Source organism: Carettochelys insculpta, chromosome 1 (assembly GCF_033958435.1).
Source record: "Carettochelys insculpta isolate YL-2023 chromosome 1, ASM3395843v1, whole genome shotgun sequence".
Taxonomy (NCBI): domain Eukaryota; kingdom Metazoa; phylum Chordata; order Testudines; family Carettochelyidae; genus Carettochelys; species Carettochelys insculpta.
In genome coordinates this window covers 225617921-225637461 of record NC_134137.1, presented here as the reverse complement: position 1 = coordinate 225637461, position 19541 = coordinate 225617921, and the positions used below count along the sequence as shown (strand labels likewise).

Here is a 19541-nt window from a genome sequence, read left to right as displayed (position 1 = left end):
CCTCCTCCTACCTAGCCCTGGATGTCAGCCCCACTGCCTCCCTACCAAAACCTGCAATGACATTCCTGAGAGTGGGTGAGGGCCTAGTGCCATGGTCCAGACGGTGCTAAGGACTGACTGTCCTGGGCCTGCCCCTTCCAGGATGTGGAGCTGGACTCTGGGGCCTGAAGCAGCTGCCTCTGGGAAGTGTCGACTGACTCCCTGGATGTCTCTGAGGAGTGGGAAGTGATATCAGAGGTTCCCCGCTCAATGTCACACATTGGATCCCTAATTCTTTACCTCTGACCTCACTCCTGCTCTTGTTTCCTCCATTTCTTGTCCCCCATGCTCAGCTGAGACCTGGGGCCAGTGGTTCTTCCCCCTCAGCTGGTGGGGAGCATTTGGTTTTGGGCAGGTCTAAAAGGCTCAGACTTTGTCAGCTTAAAATGGCCACAACACAATCAGCAGCTGCATTGATAATCACCCTTGACCTGTTCTCATGTGCTACTGGCCAAGAGGGGAAACAGCGGCTCACCTCGTCTCAACCTCCATATATGTGTATATAGTGTGAGGAAGCTAATGCACTAGTAGCTAGATTAACACATGCCAAGCAGCCTGCTAGCATACGCTTACTCCTGTAATCCTTCTGCCAGGCGCAGACAGCAGCAACAAGGGCTGGTTCAATATCTAGGGGTTCCTCTTAACAATACAAAACACATCTGGCACAAGCCCCCAGCCGGTAACCTGGGAAAATTAATCACTGCCCCTTGGCACTTCTGAGAGGCAACACGTTCCTGCTCACAGGGCTGTGTAAAGAAGCTTAAAAAGGCACTCAGCATTAATCTGGGAAAACACCACAGCCGTGTTTCAAAAGCATACGACCATGAGCAAACTCCCACGCCAGGGCAATGGTCTTTGCCTCAGTTTCTCACCTTGTGGCGTGACACACGATAAATATTCAATATGGCACTTCCCCCTCCCTTCACTGCAGCCGGCTCAGAGTTGCAGTCTTGGGTTAGCGAAGAGCCAGAGGTGCATTCACATGAGTTCACCTCCCAGCCCAGAGGAAAAGCTGTTGTGCTACCAATGCAATGAGGTGCTGTTCTTGCCACCATCCCAGCCTGCAGCTGCTGCCTCAATCAGCCACTGTGCCATTGTTCACTGGGTTGTTGCTGGCCTGTGGCTGCTACCCACTGCTCTGGCTACCTCCCTGCTCCAGTGGTGCAGGCTGAGGTTCCACGACTGAGCCCAGGTCTCTGTGCAGGCTGTGCCACCTTTTGTACTACAGCAATGCCTCCCTCCAGATCTAAGCCTCAGCAGCTGGTTACCAGTGATGTCTGCTCTAGGGGATGCCGAACAAAAGGACGATACTCAATTGAGCCTCATTGGTGGAGAGAGAGGGATCAGACTGTGCTCTGGACTCCTTCCAGCAGTTAGGAACGTCTCTCTCTCCTCCTACCACCCTTCAGTGCACTTAGGTGTTGCCTACCCCCTGTATAGACAGTGAGGGTCAGATAAAGCTAAGTTGCTGCTGTCCTTCACTCAGACAGTAAGGATACCATTAAAGTGATCTGTAATCCAGCACTCTCCCAAACGGACCACACTGGCAAACCACTAAGGCAGCTCCCTCTACTGAATATGGAGGAGGAGAAGGTGTGTTCATGCAAATACATCTTTTCCCGAAGTCTTCTTCCCTAGCTCATCACTAGATGTCAGGGGAGAGCTGGCTCAGACCCTGCTTACTTGGCTATGTGCATTTCTATGGGTTGTGTTGAAACTGGCATGTCTAACAGTTGCCTCTCAGTCAGGATAAGCGAGTGAGCACAGTCATGGCAACATACAGCTGAAGCAATGGGAACACTGCTCAAACTCCAGGAGCATGGCAAGGTCTCAGTCAGGAGTCTGCAACCTGTGGCTCTGGAACTCCATGCAGCTCGTTAAGTACTTCTTGTGGTTCCGGACGCTATAATTGCAAGGTTAAAAAAAAACCCTCCTGATTATTTTCAATAAATGGTGAACATCTAAAAGCCCAACAAACAACTCATATCTAAATAGCAAATATGTGGTCTCAAAAAGTTGGATAACTCCCCTTTTAGTACGTGCAGTGCATTGTGGGAGATGATACTGTATCTGTGTTTTGATTGGGTTGCTAATAAAGTATTGATTTTGAAAAGGAACATGGAGATATGCAGATCTCAAAGAGCTGGAAGTGACCTCAAGAGGTCAAAGTCCAGTCCTCACAGCAGGAACTATCACCATCCCTGACAGATTTATTATGAAATCTAACCTGCCTCAGACCCTTGGGAGGTCCCCTCAAGGACTGAGCTCACAACAGACAGCTTACAAAGGACGGTGTTCTAACCACCGAGGTATTCCTCTTCTGTAGAATGGAAGGGTGAAAAGGAAACTTGTGGCATTCCTGTTGTGAAGGGCAACACACATTTTAAGAAAGAACCTCAAATTAAACCTGAAGTAAAATTGGCATAATTATAATAGTTTTGGGAGTGAAAGGCAGGAAGATTGTGGTACAAACATATGCATACATAAAATGTGAGGAAACAGAATTGTAAGAAGTTTGTGGACATCCTTCAGTAAACATGTATCACATTACAAATCATTGTGTGTGCACTGTTCTTAAAATAGGGGTTACAAAAAGTGTGATTTGATGTTATTCATTAAGGACTGTCTTCTTGTCACATGCATTGCAGTTCTTGAATTATTGAGCTTTTTACCAAATTCAGAAAAAAATGGCTCTTCTTGCTGACCCCTGGTCTAAGTAAAAGCTGACCCATGTGGACCAAGGGGTTTTGCTTGGGGGACTGACAGAGGAAATGCAAGGGCTGCTAAGGCATTAACTGATGGAGCTGTGTGCGTTTATGGGTGAGCACATCTGTGAAAAACACCAGCGAGAAGCTGAGAGAAAAGAAGTGGAAAATTAAGGCCACAGCCACAGAAGCACTGGTAACGTAACACTGAAAGAAAGCTGAGAGAGAGAACTTTTGGTGTAAGAAAATGATTTAGAACATTGAGCAAAGAAACTGTCTCCTGTTGGTTACCTGGGTGTATACAAACAAAATAGGACTTCGTACATTGTTTATAGGTATGTAAGATTGTATCAAAGAAACACTTGACTCATCCTTTTCCACTGCTAATCTAACGATCCACAAGCTCCAGAAAACAGAGCTAATTGGGTTAAAAAGGGATAACACTATATGGCCATGTCCCGAGCCTTTGCCTGAAGACTTTGTTAAACCAGAAGGAAGACCCATGCAGCTTGGAAGAATTTAGATTGTGTCCGTTTCAGGATGTCACATTTCTGGAATATTTGGACAAATTGGAGAAAGTCCAGAGAAGAGCAACAAAAACAGTTTAGAAAACATGACCCACAAGGGAAGATTGAAAGAACTTGGTTTCTTCAGTCTGGAAAAGAAAAGACCAAGAGGGGACATGATAGTAGCTTTCATGTACCTAAAAGGTTGTAACAAGCAGGAGGGTGAAAAATTCTTCTCCTGACTCTTTCAGGATAGGACAAGAAGCAATGGGCTTAAACTGCAGCATGGTAGGTTTAGGTTGGATATTAAGAAAAACTTCCCAATTGTCAGGGTGATTATACATTGGAATAAACTGCCTGGGATGGTTGCAGAATCTCCTTCATTGGAGATTTTTAAGCCCAGGTTAGACAAACCTCTGAGGCGTGGTCTAGATATGCTTGGCCCTGCCGTGAGTGCAGGGGACTGGGCTTGAAAAACCTCTCAAAGTTCCTTCCAGTTCTGATTCCATGATGGCTGGAATGAGGAACTAACTTGAACCCTTAGACGAAAATCTTCTCCACTAAAGTGTGCTTGGGAGACGGCAGGCATTTTAAAATTGCCTGAGCTCAGATGCCGTGGCAGGGGCCAGGACGGCAGAAAAATAATACTAGTGTGGCTATTTAAGCACTAGGCATAGGGCTGTCTTCACAGCCAAAGGCCTGTCTGTCTCCTTTTTCACACAGCTGCCTGTCTGTGTGTGCATCTATCTGTAAAATGCAGAGCTTCAGCAGAGCCTGAAATTAAGTTTGTGCACGGGACTGTGGACATCCCAGGGGGGCTTCACCGTTGCCCTCCCTCCAAGTGTAATTTCACCTCCAACGTGACATGAGGAGAAAAGTACCTCACACCATTTAATGAGATTCTTTCCTTTTCACTTCCTCCCCAGTGGGACTATAGCAGGCCTTGTTGCCAGTGAAAAGCAGCACAGCACTTGTCTGCCATAATCCCTGGGGTGCCTGCTTACTGCAGAGCCCAGGGCTGACTCCTTTGTTAGAGGCAAGGTGGCAAGTGGCTTGGTTAGAGGTGTGTTTTCAGGGGCTGTCCCTTGTTGACATATTGTGCTGAGAAGGGTAGCGGGGTGGGCGGTCTGGCCATTGGGTCTTATGAATGAGTTATGTGCCTGATGACATGAAAAAACTATCCCTAGGTGAATTACCTGTGTTGAGTTTGCTGTGCCGGAGCCAATCCACACAGACATTTCTTTTCAGTGAATTCTGAGTTCTGTGAGGGTTGTGTCGGAGGGCCGTTGGCGCAGCAATGTGCTAATGGCAAAGCCAGTGAAGGCTGCTGGGCTCAAGAGGGTTGGGTAGTGGGTATTTCTATCCTGCTTCCCCGGAGGAAGAGTGGAAGGAAGCTGTCAGCCCTTCTGGAGGCTCTGTAAAGACCCTCAGTTGCCTGCCCCATGCCATGCTATCTTCCTTTGGGCTCGTGATTGTGGGATGCATGCTTCCAAGAGCAGAGGAGGTTTTGGCTGCAATCTCCTTTTGGGAGTATATTCCACTTCATCATGGTAGTCACTGGCTTTTGGCAATAAAGAGCCAAACTAAGGAGTGCAAGCTCTTTTATAGTTAAAGTGTGGCTCATGGAGCGCCTCCTATGCCCTCACTTTATTTGCTGTCTGCCAGACAGGGCTGGGTAGGACCTCATGGATCCTGTTCTGAGCAGCATAGTGGCGATAGGGACTTCTGTCCTGAGCCCAGGCAAATATGCCCGGCCCTTAAACTTCTGAAAATGATCATATGTGGCTTGAAGGGTCAGTAAGTTTGGCCATTCCAGATCTAGTCAATTGGCAAGTCCCATCTTGCTCCTTATGTGGCCATTCTGCAGCTGTGAGCACATGACATAACTAAGGGTACATCACTCAGGTTCGAGCTTTTCTGGGGTTCAGTTTCATGCGCCGAGTGGGGATGTGCAAAATCAAACTATCTGGGATCAACAGTCGACCCCTGTACTCCTCACTATTGCGAGGAGTAAGGGACGCCAAGGGGAGAGTTTCTCCTGTCAACCTCCCTCAGCGAGGATGGGCAGGTTAGTCAATTGCAGATAAGTTGATTCCAGCTATGCAATTGCTGTGGCTGGATTTGCTCATCTAGGATTGAATTTAAGGCCTAGTGGAGACCTGCCCTTAATGGGTCTTTGCTGGGCGGGGCAGGAGTGGGGGAAGCTCCAGCTCCCACACCTCCAACGCCATTGATCCGTCACTGCTGCTCTCTCCCTTCCAGGCTTGAGATTTCAGGGATGGACAAGGGAGAGGAAAGGAGGGAGGAACCGTGAACAACTGGGCTGTTTCTGCTCCCTCTCACCCAACCCTGTGTGAAAGGTGCCACTGCTCTCCCAGCGCTCCCAAACTCCTCTCAGACTCTGAGGGGAGGGGAGAGAACATTGCCTCCCTCCTGCGGAACGCTTGATTGGCTGCTTTTCTCCAGGAGGCTGGGCAGTGGGGAAGGCAGCCAATCACATGGGACTTCTGACCCCAGCCTCACAGGCAGGGCTGAAGTTCTCCCATGCTGGCTGGCACCTCTGGATTCATCTTGAGACTGGCTGCAGCCCATGGCCAAAATTGTGTGATTCCCGTTGAACTCCTAGGAGTGGGTAACACTTATCCTTGATGACACTATTGGTTCAGGGTGCCCTCACCTTTCTGCCAAAGTAGAGCCCACATGCCACCCGATTCCTGGGCCACATATTAATACAGAGTATCAGTGAGGTAGCCATGTTAGTCTGTAGCTTCGAGAATGACAAGAAGTCTTGTGGCGCCTTATAGACTAACAGATGTATTAATACAGCGTTTGTCTATGTAACAACCCTCCCTCCTCTTGTGAGTGTGCAGAACATCTTACATTCATCATCATGGGTTGGACTCATCTGCTCTCCCATTCAGCATCACTCAGCCCTCATCTCTCCATCTATTCCCGATCAGCCTGCCCCCACCGTCTCACCTATTTGTCATCATGCAGCCCCAGCAGGGCTGACAGCCAGCAGGGGCCCTGGAGCAAGCTGGGAGGTCCTGGCTCCAGGCCGGGAAAGGGGCAGGGCTTAGGACAGTTGGCCCTTAGAACCTCCTGGATCATGGCACTGGACCCTCCCCTCAGAGCCGAGCTCAGCAGCAGAACAGCACTGCCACAGCACTTCAAAGAGGCCTGAAGCTCTGGCCACCATCGCTGTGAAAGTAGCAGTGGCAGCAGCTGGAGCTCCAAGCTCCTTTGAAATGCTGGGCCCCAGGGTAACTGCCCCTGACTCTCCTCGCATTGGCAGACCTGTGCAGTCCCACTTCTAACCCTTGCATTCACACTTGCACAGGCCAGACTTTCTCTCCTGTTTTCAGTTGCCTGGATCCAACCCTCTGAGTCACAACTGTGGCACACGCCTGTGGAAATCCCAGCAATAGTTTACATGGAAAAGTAACATTAGGAAAGTTGTTCACGTGATTTTAATTTATTTTAATCTGATTTAGCAGCAGGTGGAAACATTGAGGAGTATTAGAACTACGGAAGCCAGCTCACCACAGACTAAGTGCTCTGTGATCCGCAGTTTGGGATTTACTGCTTTAGCACTTCTTTGCCAGTCGCCTGGCGCCTGAGATGGGCCTCCCTCCTAGAACAGTCAGTGGAGTAAATCAAAACATATGCAAAACTCATTGTGAGGAAGAATTGAAAGGAGAAAGATTTCAGAAAGTGACAAATCAGGTGTTCAGCTCTCTGAATCCTTTCCTGGTCCCTCCTGCTCCACCTTGTGATTCGGAACAGACTCTTACCCTTCCATCTCCCACTCAGCTACGCCCTTGATTGTAGTGCCCCCTCCCTAAGTGAGGACAGACAGGCAACTCATCAGTAATGGCTCCTAAGGAGTAAGCAAGGCCAAATCTGGTTCCTATCTCTTAGCGGCTACTTCACAGGTCACTTTCCATTTTGAGTGTCACCAGCCTTAAGGATAATGTCATCTTATGACCAAGCTGAGGTGGAGAAGCCGTGATCTGAGGAATTTAGAGACTGTAACCACATTCCTCTCCATCTTATTCCCCCTTCTCATGCCCCCATCACACCTCCAGCCTCCACAGGCACAGAGGAAAGAAATTTTATATTACCTTTTCTTGCACTTCCATCATGGCTCTAGAATCAGATAAACACTGTCCTCAAGAAAAGGACCTTGGAAACCTTCTGACTTGGAACAGAGGCTCCTTCTGCAAGTCATTCTTTGTTTTAAAGTCACTACCTGTTCCTTGGAAGGCAGCAGCTGCTTGCACTGTAAGCAGGCTAACTTCTGTACTGACTGGTTCACAGCATATTTAATAATGCCCCAGTACTATTCATAACAAACAAACCACCATTGCAAACGACTTCCTTATCTCTCTCTCTCTCTCTCTCTCTCTCTCGTTAACATTATTTTCTGCTATTACAACAGGAAATGTTAATATTCATTGTTTGGTGACGCCAATGCATTGTAGGGAACATGAACTTCAAACGCTAATACGCTGCTTGCATCTAGGGGCTGCAAGGTCCTCCCCACATGCTGAACTTGCATGTTTTCCCTTATTCCAGCCCCCTTTCCACGCTTCCCAACTCTGTGTATCTCAAACTTGACTGCAGCACTCGCTGATATTCTACTTGTGGGATCTTCCGCAAAACACTGTCATCCTAACATGGGATATAGCTTGGTCTTCACCTCCTCTGAGCTTTGAGGCTGTGTCTAAAGGGTGGGGAACTGTCAACAAAAGATAAGCAAATCGCACTCCATAATTTGGGTACAGTACTTCATGCTGAAATGCAAGTACCATGTTTATATTCCAATGGATATATTTTGTAGTTCTATGCTTAAAAATGAAAAAGTGAGCAATTTTGTGAGATTTGTGTATTTTATACCCGATTTTGTCAGCAAGTCGTTTTTAAGTGTGGTGAAACTTCAGGGTATGCATGACAAATCGGCTTCCTGAGACGGGCAGAGTACTCTGGGAGCCACAGGTCTAAACTATAGCAGCAAAAATTTTTTGTTGTTTTGTTTTTCTCTTTTTCCCCATAGAGGGTTGGTCTATATTTACCACTGAGACCAGTATAGCTATGGCACTCAGCCATCTCAAAATCCGCAACCCTGAATGCTATAGCTAACCCCATTGTAGATGCAGGTAGGTCAGTGGAAGAATTTAGTTGGACATTTACTTGGTGGTACCTTAGTACAGGGGGCTGGACTTACTGGGCTCTGAGGACCCTTCAAGCCCTACATTTCTATGGCTCTGTGACAAATGCTTCTGTCAACCTTACTCAGTGAGGCCATTTTTCTACAGTAATGGAAAAATCCTGCCCATTGCTGGAGGCTGTATCTGCCCTATAGGGCTACACTGGCACTGCAACTATGCCATTATAGTCCCTGTAGCGTAGACATGGCCTAAGCTGTGTTTACGCTAGGGGAGTTTACCAGCATAGCTAAACAGGTATAGCTATAATGGCAAATCTTTCAAGTGCAGAAAAGTCCATCTGTGTCTACACAAGGAACACTTTGCTGGTATAGCTACTCTTGTATACTATACTGGGAAAGAGCTTCTCATGTGGACAGATGCTGGAGGGGGCACATTAAGCAAGGAAATGGAGCAGAATGATAGCCCCACACTGGCAGCTCCCTCAGCACAGCTGTGCCACTCCCAGCCTTTTCACACAGCTGCATCACTGGGGTTTATATAGTGCTCCTGGGGGACAGGGCTGGGGGTGGTACTGCATCAGCCACACTGGAGTTGCTGCTGGCATTCTGTTCATTTCACCACTCCAGCTCCTGGGACCACAGGGCTTTTCTACTTTGGCAGGGCTGTACAGGCTCCAGCAGACATAGCTGTGTGGAAGGGCAGCCCTAGATCCTGCTTCTTTCACCGCTGCAGTTCTGGGAATGGGAAGAGTGTGAGGGGCCAGCCTGGGGGTGGGGCAGAGTTACATGGGGAGGTCATGTGCCCCCCTCTGTGCACCTCCCATGATTTGCCTAATTGTACTTTTGCTGGTATCATTTATTCCAGCTTCCCAAGTAAATTAAGCTATATTAGCTGAAGCACAGTTTTGCTGATATAACTGCATCTCCCTCTGGCCAACACAGCTCTGTCAGTGAACGACCAGACCTTGTTGTACTCCTGACCAACATGGCTATGCCAGCAAGCTGTCTATAGTGTAGAGCCGTCCTCAGTCTCTCTGCCTCTTCACATGTAAAATGGGGAAAATAATACTTTGCTTTCTTGAAGGGTTCTGTGGGAATCAACAATCCACCCGTGCCAGGGAGATGCACAGTTACTATGGTGATATGGGCCATGTAAGAATCTAGATAGAAACATTCACTAGGTATAATGTTCAAAGCAACTCTGTTGCTTTACTTAGACCCAAGCAAGACTTAAACCAAATTCTACAATTCTCCTTACTTAATGGCTTTCACCGTACAATGTCACTTCCTTTTCCTCTTGGCAATGACCCTGCCCTCCTAGCACATGGACACTCTGGTACCATGGAAAAATGAAAGATCTTAAATCAGCTCTTTTATTTCCCTTCTCTCGCTCATTCATTATCACTAGAAACTCACAAGGCACAAAGGTGGTCACTTTCTTTTTAATGCTGGTGTCAGTCTAGTGCTTGTGAAAGGAGCCCCCCCTATGTGATGATGGGTTGGGTCCCCCAGAATGAAAGGCTCACCCATTTGGGTGAGTGAGGGACCACAGAGCCCAGACAACTGATAACCCTAGAGCCTCACCACCTCTGAATATTGGAGAGTTACAGCACGGGCAATGGCAAAGCAAGGTTTCCCTTGTGCTCCCCTAGCAATATGCCACATCCCAGCCCTGGAAGGCCACTTTCTAGGAGCAAGAGAGGAGCTCAGTCTCTGTGGCCTATTCACTTCACCTCCAAATGAGAGGGTGAAAATGATGTCCCTTTAATGACCCTCCATACTCAGATTGGGGCCTCTCTCTGTTTCTCTGTTTGCTGCCCATTACATTATTTTCATGCCTTTTGTACCGCTGTTTCATTTCTCTTCCACTTTCCCATTTAAACTGGCTCCTATCAAAGTGAGCAGACCTCTATGAGAGAGAGACAAGGCCCTTATCTGCTCCTCAGATATATTTAGTGGCCCCTTTCTCAGGAGCTTCCTGGACTTCTATAGTGAGTTTGTGTTCTGTCTCAGGCAATCAGCTGCACATAGTGTGCCAAGCCTACAACTGCAGGAAGAGCTGGGGACCTTGACGCACACTTAATGGTGCCTGTATTTCTCACATAAAACATCTTTCTTTTTTTTATAATTTACCCCCTTCATTACTATGCACCTGATTATTTTGCTGATTGAAAACCTCAGTTAAAAAAAATGCAGGGAACAAAAAAACATGACATTTCAGCAGTGAATGGAAGATCTGCCACTCTTGGTGAGATCTAGAAGAGTGTAGGATGACAGGGAAATAAATCTCTTTCAAAAAACATGTCAGATGATTCAGGCTAAGAAACAGGAAACAGGCAGAAAAGGACCATAATTTAAATAAGCCAACACGTACATAAATCATCTGCCTGACCAATTTTTTTGCAGGGGTGGAGAGGTGTGGCTCAGTTGTTCATAACAAGTCCTCCAATTCTGCCAGCCATGAAAAGCTTCAATATGTTATTGAAAGCCCAGGGCTTTTTTTTTTTTTTTTTTTAATGGTGCGAGGAAAAATTGTTTTCAAGGTGTGATCAAAGGATTTTTTTTAGGATTGTTCGAGGACCTTCCTGTAGAAGCCTGAGTAACAACCCCCGCCACACACTGTGCATACACTTGTGCTTTAAATCTTGCTCAGCCTCAGTTCCTATTGCCTTGCCTTTCTTTGAATTCTCTCCTAGGATGCCTGTGTCCTACCCTACCAGTGGAACAAGGTTTGCCCTAGACTGGACACAGTCCCTTCTCTACACACACTGCCAAACATTCTCCTCGAACTTTGGTCCTTGTCCATTTCGCTGCCGTTCAATTGTCATTTACTGTCTCCTCACTTCCAGCTCCTTAAGGTTTGTTTCTTGGCGGTGGTGTTCTCCCGCTGATCTGCTTACTCAGGATGATTGGAAACTTACAGTTCCTCACTGCTGAGCATGCTTCATCCCTCTCCACTTCTTAAGCTCTGTAGAAGCCTGGAGAAGACTTCCACATATATGATCCAAGTCTGTTTATCAACTCAATGCCCCATGCCAGGGCAACATGGATTCCATTACTGGGGCCAGGGCTTTAAAGTCCACCTGCCCTGCTTCCTAGTGTCTGAGAGAACACATAGCAACACACCCTATGAGGCACAGGAGCTGTAATGTCCTCCCTCTCCATGGCACTGGAGAGGGTGTTTATCCAAAGAACTTGGCACATGACACTCTGTGGCCCCAGTTTCCAAACATGCAGCCCAGTTTGAGATTCCAAAATCAGCACCTAGGTACCCAAATCCTCAGAGGAGATGCCTTAGTTCCTCCTCGAGCTCTGAAATGCAGACTCAAGTGTTCCCACTTAGACCTCTACCCCAGTGTGTGTAATGTACAAAAGTGTCTCAGGCAGAGACAGCCCTGCAAGCATTGTGTCTTCAGAGGGACATCTCCTCAAGCTGGATTTGTTTTCTCTCAGTTTTGAAAACAACCCTATTTTATGCTGGTGGATTTTCCCTTGTGCTTTTGTGAGATCTCCCTCCCCTGAACTGTCACAGTGTGTGATGGCTCAAGTTTGACGTCCTGGCAACAGGTGTTTTGGGGGACCCAGCATTCACCCTGAACGTTCTGTCTGCTAGACAAACTGCATGGCACAGCCCGGATTTGAAAAAGTCGTCTTCCAACAAATGATTCAAAACACAGGACCCAGGAGCACTCCCGTAGCTAAGGATTGGTGGCCAGTGAATAAAACCAAAGGTGAAACTCCACATAGTCATGAGGCACTGCATGGCCGCTGACCCTAGTTTTTACAGACTTTGAGGAAATGGGAATCTTGGTAGACATGGCCACAACCTGGGCACTCCTCCAAGGTTTCAACAAAGTGCTGAGCAGAGCTGGTGGTGGGGAAGGCTGGTGTTAACACATCTCAGAAGTAAACTCCCCTGCACCCCTGCAGAACCAAAAAAAAAAAATGGAGTAAGAAAGGCGTGGGTGCAGACAACATGCCTCAAGATTGCATCTCATTAACCACCCCCCCCCGCACACTTGATTAAAATATAACATTTCAGGGGATGCACTGCACTCAGCACCCCTTTAGGTTCCTTCAGGCTATGTCTAGACCCAATTCTGAGCAGGGTGTGCCTTGGCTCAGTTCAACACTGTTCCATTTCATGGAGCAGAAGGGACAGGGGCTGTGTTCTTTTACCAGGCTATAGCCTGGGACAAGCCCAAGGGTTTGTGGCCATGGCTGAAGCAAGACTGGGTATCCTCTATGTTACAAAGTGCCATGCCCAAGTCAAAGGGCAACTGTATTGTCACTGAGTTCTCTGACATGGTCATAACTCTAGCAGAGACAGGGCCTAGCCAGGGTTACATCACAACTCTCTAATGCAGCACAATCATATTTTTTTCCCTGTCCATATAGGCAAGAAGCTACCCTATAACCAGAACACTGTGCTTAAGGGCCACGTCTACACGTGCACGTTACTTCGAAGTAGCGGCGCCAACTTCGAAATAGCGACCGTCACGGCTACACGTGTTGGGCACTATTTCGAAGTTGAAATCGATGTTAGGCGGCGAGACATCGAAGCCGCTAACCCCACGAGGGGATGGGAATAGCGCCCTACTTCGAAGTTGAACGTCGAAGTAGGGCACATGTAGCCGATCCGCGTCCCGCAACATCGAAATAGCGGGGTCCGTCATGGCGGCCATCAGCTGAGGGGTTGAGAGACGCTCTCTCTCCAGCCCCTGTGGGGCTCTATGGTCACCGTGTGCAGCAGCCCTTAGCCCAGGGCTTCTGGCTGCTGCTGCGGCAGCTGGGGATCCATGCTGCATGCACAGGGTCTGCAACCAGTTGTCGGCTCTGTGGATCTTGTGTTGTTTAGTGCAACTGTGTCTGGGAGGGGCCCTTTAAGGGGGCGGCTTCCTGTTGAGTCCACCCTGTGACCCTGTCTGCAGCTGTTCCTGGCACCCTTATTTCAATGTGTGCTACTTTGGTGTGTAGACATTCCCTCGCAGCGCCTATTTCGATGTGGTGCTGGCCAACGTCGAAGTTGAACATCGACGTTGCCAGCCCTGGAGGACGTGTAGAAGTTATGCATCGAAATAGCTTATTTCGATGTCGCTACATAGAAATAAGCTATTTCAATGTAGCATGCACGTGTAGACATAGCCAAGGAGGGTTATTTTATATAGCATGTGAAATATTGATGCTAATAATATGGTAATTACACAGAATACTCAGACAGTTCTCATATGTGCCTGTGGTGAGGAAAATAAAAAAGAGGATTTTGGCCTTTTTTGCTCCTTTATGATACAGGAATGGGGAGTAAAGGGTTTTGTAAAAGAGAATGTTTTTCCCCTGGCCTGCTTGCTGGTTTTGTTTGTTTTTTAAGAACAGAAAGATGGCATTCCTGTTTATTTTTTTTTTCTGAAGAACTTCTGGGAATCTCATAAAAGTGGCTTGTGAGCTTTCTTAGACTCAGTCTACCCTTTCCAGAAGACTGACTTCTTCAGGGTTGATCTTTTGGGGTTTGATTTAGCGCACCTAGCGGGGGCACAGTAAATCAAACCATCAGGGGTCAACAGCGGGCCCTGGTAATCCTCACTGCTGCGAACAGTAAATGAAGTTGACGGGAGAGTTTCTCCCATTGACCTCCCTCTGAACGGACAGCCAGAAAAATTGGTATTAGAAAACATCAATTCCAGCTACGCAATTGTTGTAGTTGGAATTGCATATCTTAGGCTATGTCCACACTAGCCCGGAACACTGACCTCCTCAGGGTTGATCTTCCAGAGTTCTATTTTGCGCGTCTGGTAGGAAAGTGAAAATCGACGTCTCAGGGTCACAGTCGACCTTGGTACTCCTTGTGAGATGTTAAGGGAGGTTGATGGGAGAAACTCTCCCACTGACCTTGTTCAGTGTGGACAGCCAGCTAAATTGATTGTAGAGACGTCGGTTCTAGCTATGCAATTGCTGTAGCTAAAATTGTATATCTTCAATCAACTTTTTTTCCTGGTGTAGACATAACCTCAGATTTTTCAGTAAAATGTAGATCTGGCCGTTAGGCTCTTAACTCCCAGGGCAGTGGCAACTGCATGTTTAGCACAGAGTTCTTTTCTCCAAACTGTGTTTGTGAATAGGTATTGAATAATAACCGTATAATATACACCTCACTCGTATGCTGATAGTTATCAATAGACCTAGGAAGATTAACCAACACATTTTTAAAAAGCCTTTTAAGAAGGCTGAATGATAATGGTGTCTCCTCTCAAGTAAGCATGCAGGGTGAGAGCTGGTGCTTTACCTCTTAAGGGTCTGAACTTGTAGCCTAGGAGAGGAGATGCCATGGTGGTTTTAACCCATCTTTGAGTGTTCCTTATCTGGACCTGCTCTGGGGGCCCTAATGTAATTTAGACAACCCTAGTGTAGCCAGACAGAACCCCCTTTTTGCTCTACTCCATCTTGCCTTCCCTAGGTGCTTCAGAGCATGAAAGGGTAAAAGGAATAGCCCAGCCCTGGAATGCCTGAGAGCACAGAAGGGCTTATCTTAGCCATGGCCTTTGAAGCTCGGGAGCAAAGCAAAGAACAATGGGCTAATTAACAGCCGGGCCTCAGACTGCCCTTGGCTAATTACCATTAGTTGATTCGCCCACACGGTCCCAGACTGGAAGAGGAAAAATCTCTGGCTCATTAAGACACAAATGCCCTTAATTGTCTCTACCTCACAGGTGTAAACTACACCCCTGAACTCCCTGTGAGACCCAGTATCAGACAGTTTAATTCAATTAAACCAAGGAAGAAGCCTACATGACTTAATGGGTATAAAGAGGGGTCCAGCAGACCCCCTATTTGAGCTGCAATCATCTTTCTTGCCGGACAGGAGAGTGGGGGTCTCCCCAGGTCCCTGAGGACGCTCGACTCCTGGAAAAAAAAGGACAAAGGACTTCTTCCCAAGGGATTGAGGGAAACGGGCCAAGCCACGTTGATAATGCAGGGGTGAGGAAGACCTGCTAGGTATTTTACTTTTTATTTCTTTTGCGCACATTTAACAAGTATAGATCTATGAACTAGAGTGCATGCTAGTTATTTGTAATCAAAGTATAAACCTTGTAATAATTGTAACCACAAGAGCTTAACTTGCTAGGTAACAAATAAAGCAACATTGTAACAGTAAGAGCTTAACTTGTTAGATAAATAAACAAAGTAATTGATTAAGTGGTAACCTGACTCCACCTGTTACTGTGCCCAGCCAAACACAAAAACAAAGAACCTAGTTGCTTTTCAGCAGCTCTTAGCCTGGTCACTGGTGGGCTCTGCCCCGGGCAGTTGAAATCTCATATTAATACAAGGACATAGTGGCATCTCACCTGACCATTGGCTAACACCTAGGTATTTCCCCCATCTCTGATACTGCCCTCCTACCCCCACTTCACCCAGCATACCCCAGTCCCAAGGTTTGCAAGTATTTTTAGGCCCCTTTCTGTCATGCCAGCCCTTATGCCTAAGATGAAGAGGTAGGGCTGGGAGCTGAGGACCTCATTAATGGTCCGTAATCCTACCAGTGCTTCAGCCCTCCATAAAGTACGTTGGGGTGAACAAAATCAGAATGTCTAGCACAGAAACCAGAAGAACTTTTTTTTTTCTTTTTAAACGTCCAGGCCTTATTTTATCTCTCATAAATGTGGAAGACAAGAATATTGGTACATTTGTTTGCCCTTTTTATGTCCCCTTGAACATGCATAATATGGTGTTCTCTCGCAGGTTCACACCACCCTGCACTCATTTGGGAAGGCAGGTGCATATGATAAAGGAGGTACATGATATTGACAGCTGTATCCACTGGAGTGAGTTCTATATGACTGGTATGTTCTCTTGCTTTGGGCCTGTTGTATCCATGAGAAATGCTCGGCTGCTGCAGCCTGTGCTGGGAAGTCTTGCACATTGTCTGACAGGAACTCAACAAGTGTTATATGCAGCAGGAAGCACAGTCTGCCTGGTCCTTACTTCCAGGATCTAAGCTACCACAGTGAAGGGAAGAGAGACTTCAGAGAGGCACATGGTTCTCCCAGACAGATCTAACCTATACCAGGGAGAGGTCCCTAGCTGAGAGACACAACGTGCTTACTAAGAGACAGAAGTATGCCGAGGGCCATAACTGCAGAAGCCTGGATCAAATCAGACTCTACAAACTTGAGTCTAGATATGCTCTGAAACGCAACAGGTTTGACATTAGGGACAGTGGGAAAGAGCACGAACTGGGATCTCATATGTTTAGCACAGTAACTGCTGGCAGTGCTGGGGTTAAAAACAGGGAGCAATGCAATGTGGCCTGGAATACGCTCTCCTTTGGATGCGGCTGCTGGGTTTGTCAATGAAGTGTCTTCACGCCAAATACCCACTGCTTTGGAGATCCCTACTACCATGTGTGAGACGCACCCCCTGAAACCTTAGAGCCGTGAAGATTTTTGATCAATTTCACTATTGGTGCAAGTGGGCATGGAAGTCAACAGAATGGGTCTGTTTGCACCAGCTGAGAGCCTGGCTTGCACGAGCTAGCACAATCACAGAAAGAGACCAACTAGCGACCCCCACAACTAAATATCGCAATCTGTGCCGCTTGAGTGAGAGCCCGGCTGACGCAGCCTCAGGCCCACGTGTCTTGGGCCCAGTGAGAGACAAGTAACACACGGACAGCCAATGGGTTACAGTGCAGAGGCCTGGGTGTACGCTGCTGCTGTGTGCAGAAACGGAGCTTGGTCTGAATTTCCCACTAGTGCTGCCGCTGGCTCAGCAAGGGTGGGAGTGTTAGTGTGTACAGGGTGCCTGGTAGCCTTGGCATTATCAAAGGTGTTCAAAGCAGCACTCGATGACCCAGCAACTAAGATGTGGGCAGCCAACTTCTTGCCTGCATTCAAGTTGCGATTATTGTTACTACTGGTAGAGCTGAACTGGGGAGAAATTTTTGACAAAGAAGCCTAGTATAGACAAGAACTAGAAGACAAAGCTACTGATGCAGGCAGTACATGACCAGGTCTCAAGTCTCACAGCATACTGCTCCTTGCAACCCATGGGTACCACAGCAGAAAGTGCTGTGTCAAATAACGCAGCTTGGCAGAAGAGCGTTCTGCAGCGATTGGAGAGGTTAGATGGGTGAGGGGTTGGAAAATCCCTCCCGCAGGCTGCAGTGAGGTTATACAACTCTTCTGTGACTGCTCCTGTGCCCCCTGGGTTCCAACAACCCCTCACAGGTGCAGTGTAACTCCCTGCATTGGCAAGATATTGGCCACTGGACCTCACAATTGATGGAAATCCCACGGGGTCAGCTGGATAGACAGGTTTTTTAAAATATGTTAATGGTAGAAATCGTGTAGGATCAGTAATGTCGTAAGATTGGGGTCACATCAAAACCAGAAAAATCCTTCTGGATTTGGTTTAGACATGGAACCAAAAGCACAGAGGCAGATATCGAGCCACGAATTCAAACCCAAGCCTACTCGAAGTGCAAAGTGGGTTGGGAAGTTTGGTGTTTGTCACATTTCTAACTTTGTCCTTTCCAACAATCACCGGCAGTCAATGGAAGTATGTGCAGCAGTAAGCACAAGCCACTGAGGTCATTCAACCCTTGCTGACAAACCCCCATTCTCAACAGAGACCGGTCTGGGCTGGGTGTCTCTGTGGACCATGCCGGACTTAGTTGTGTATAGAGAGATATTAACAAATACAGAACAAAGGACAAAGACATAGGGATACTCACAGCCTGGGGCCATCTCTCCATTTACACCTCCATTCTTAGGTCCGAAAATCCATGTTTGCCTTCATTGCCTAGCATTGGCCTCTCAGTCCTGGTGTGCCAGACCAAAACCTACATGGAAGCAAACAGAGTTCACAGCTGCTTTGGATTCCGTGGATAAATCAAGACCAGCAATCCCAGTGCATTAGCTCCTGAATAGTCAGGGCTCTGAAATACATTAGGTGTTTGGGTGAAAATGATGTGAGTCAGAGCTGGGGTCAGAGTCAGAGTTTATTAGAGCTCTTATTATCAATATATTTATTTTATTCATGGATAGATTAACTACAGCAATGAGGAGAGATGGGCCTGACTCCAAATACACCTTCCTCCACAAACTCTGGAATTTGTGATGGAATTGGGATCTGAGTTCTGCAGCTAGGGACCCACCTCCAGTACTATCGCTATAATGGATAATCACAATGTCTCTCTGGACTCTGATGGCTTTTCATTTGCAAAGCACTTCATGCATATTAACTGATTTGCCTAGCTCTTGTTCTATGCTGATGTGCTTTAGTGTATGGTCAGGTGCAGTGGAGGGTGGAAAGGATCCTGACAGAGGTGTGTTTAGAAGAGAGGTTTAATGTAGACCACAAAAGGGGGAACTGTGCTTTGAAATCACTTGTCATGCTGACCTTTGTGCAGTTGGCTGCTTTGGGCTCCAGTCCATCCATAGTCACCAGATCCTGCAGCAAGCTGCTTTCTTGGTAGCCTCCTTTAGTTCCCTCCAGTTTGAAATTGGCTTGAGGCCTCTCCAAGATCAGTCGGATGCTGACTGCAAATCCAGCCATGTCAATAGCAAAGGGCCGGTTAGGGTCAAAAACCACCTTCCAGCCCACCACTTTCCCTGCTGGGCTCACTATGGGGGACTCGTACCTCAGACCCCCAGCGAAGGCCACTGGCCATACGGATACCCTCCTTGTATAGCGCATCTGTGTGCCAGAGAGAAGCAGTGCAGTGAAAGGTTCAATGCTGTCGTTTCACCCCCACCTCCCTGTGTGCAACACGCCTCTAGTGCCCTGTCACCCTCTGACCCCTTTCCACCAATGTCCTCTGTGGGAACCACTCTGCCTTTAACTTCTTGCAGTCTTCTCCTTTCATTCTCTGCCTTCTCTCTGCTCACCTCCACCCGCCAGACTGCCCCAGGCTTCCTCCCATCCTTTCCTCTCTACCTCTTCCTCGCGGTCACCCCTCGCCTCCTGGCTAAAGAGCTTTATTGACTTCGTACTTGCACCTCCTCTACATCCTGCTCTGATGCTCATGTACCACCTGTCCATCCCCAGCCCCTTCTTCACAAGCTGACATCAAAGTGACCCCGTTCGCATCACCCTACCTTCCCATGGTCCCCATGATCCCAT

At 47.5% G+C, this 19541-nt stretch overlaps 1 protein-coding gene across 2 annotated transcripts in view; it reads right to left on the bottom strand.

The window, feature by feature from the left end:
* Window positions 1–11005: 11005 nt before the first annotated feature.
* The window catches only part of LOC142007044 (galactosylgalactosylxylosylprotein 3-beta-glucuronosyltransferase 1-like), a 45307-nt gene continuing 36771 nt past the window's right edge, over window positions 11006–19541 (bottom strand). For both annotated transcript variants that reach the window (XM_074983563.1, XM_074983564.1), the window contains exons 5-7: window positions 18819–19115; window positions 18151–18258; window positions 11006–12344 (exon numbers count right to left, since the gene is read on the bottom strand). In XM_074983563.1, the coding sequence (XP_074839664.1) occupies window positions 18172–18258; window positions 18819–19115 (384 nt within the window). In that variant the 3' untranslated portion in view covers window positions 11006–12344; window positions 18151–18171. The remainder of the gene's footprint in view (window positions 12345–18150; window positions 18259–18818; window positions 19116–19541) is intronic.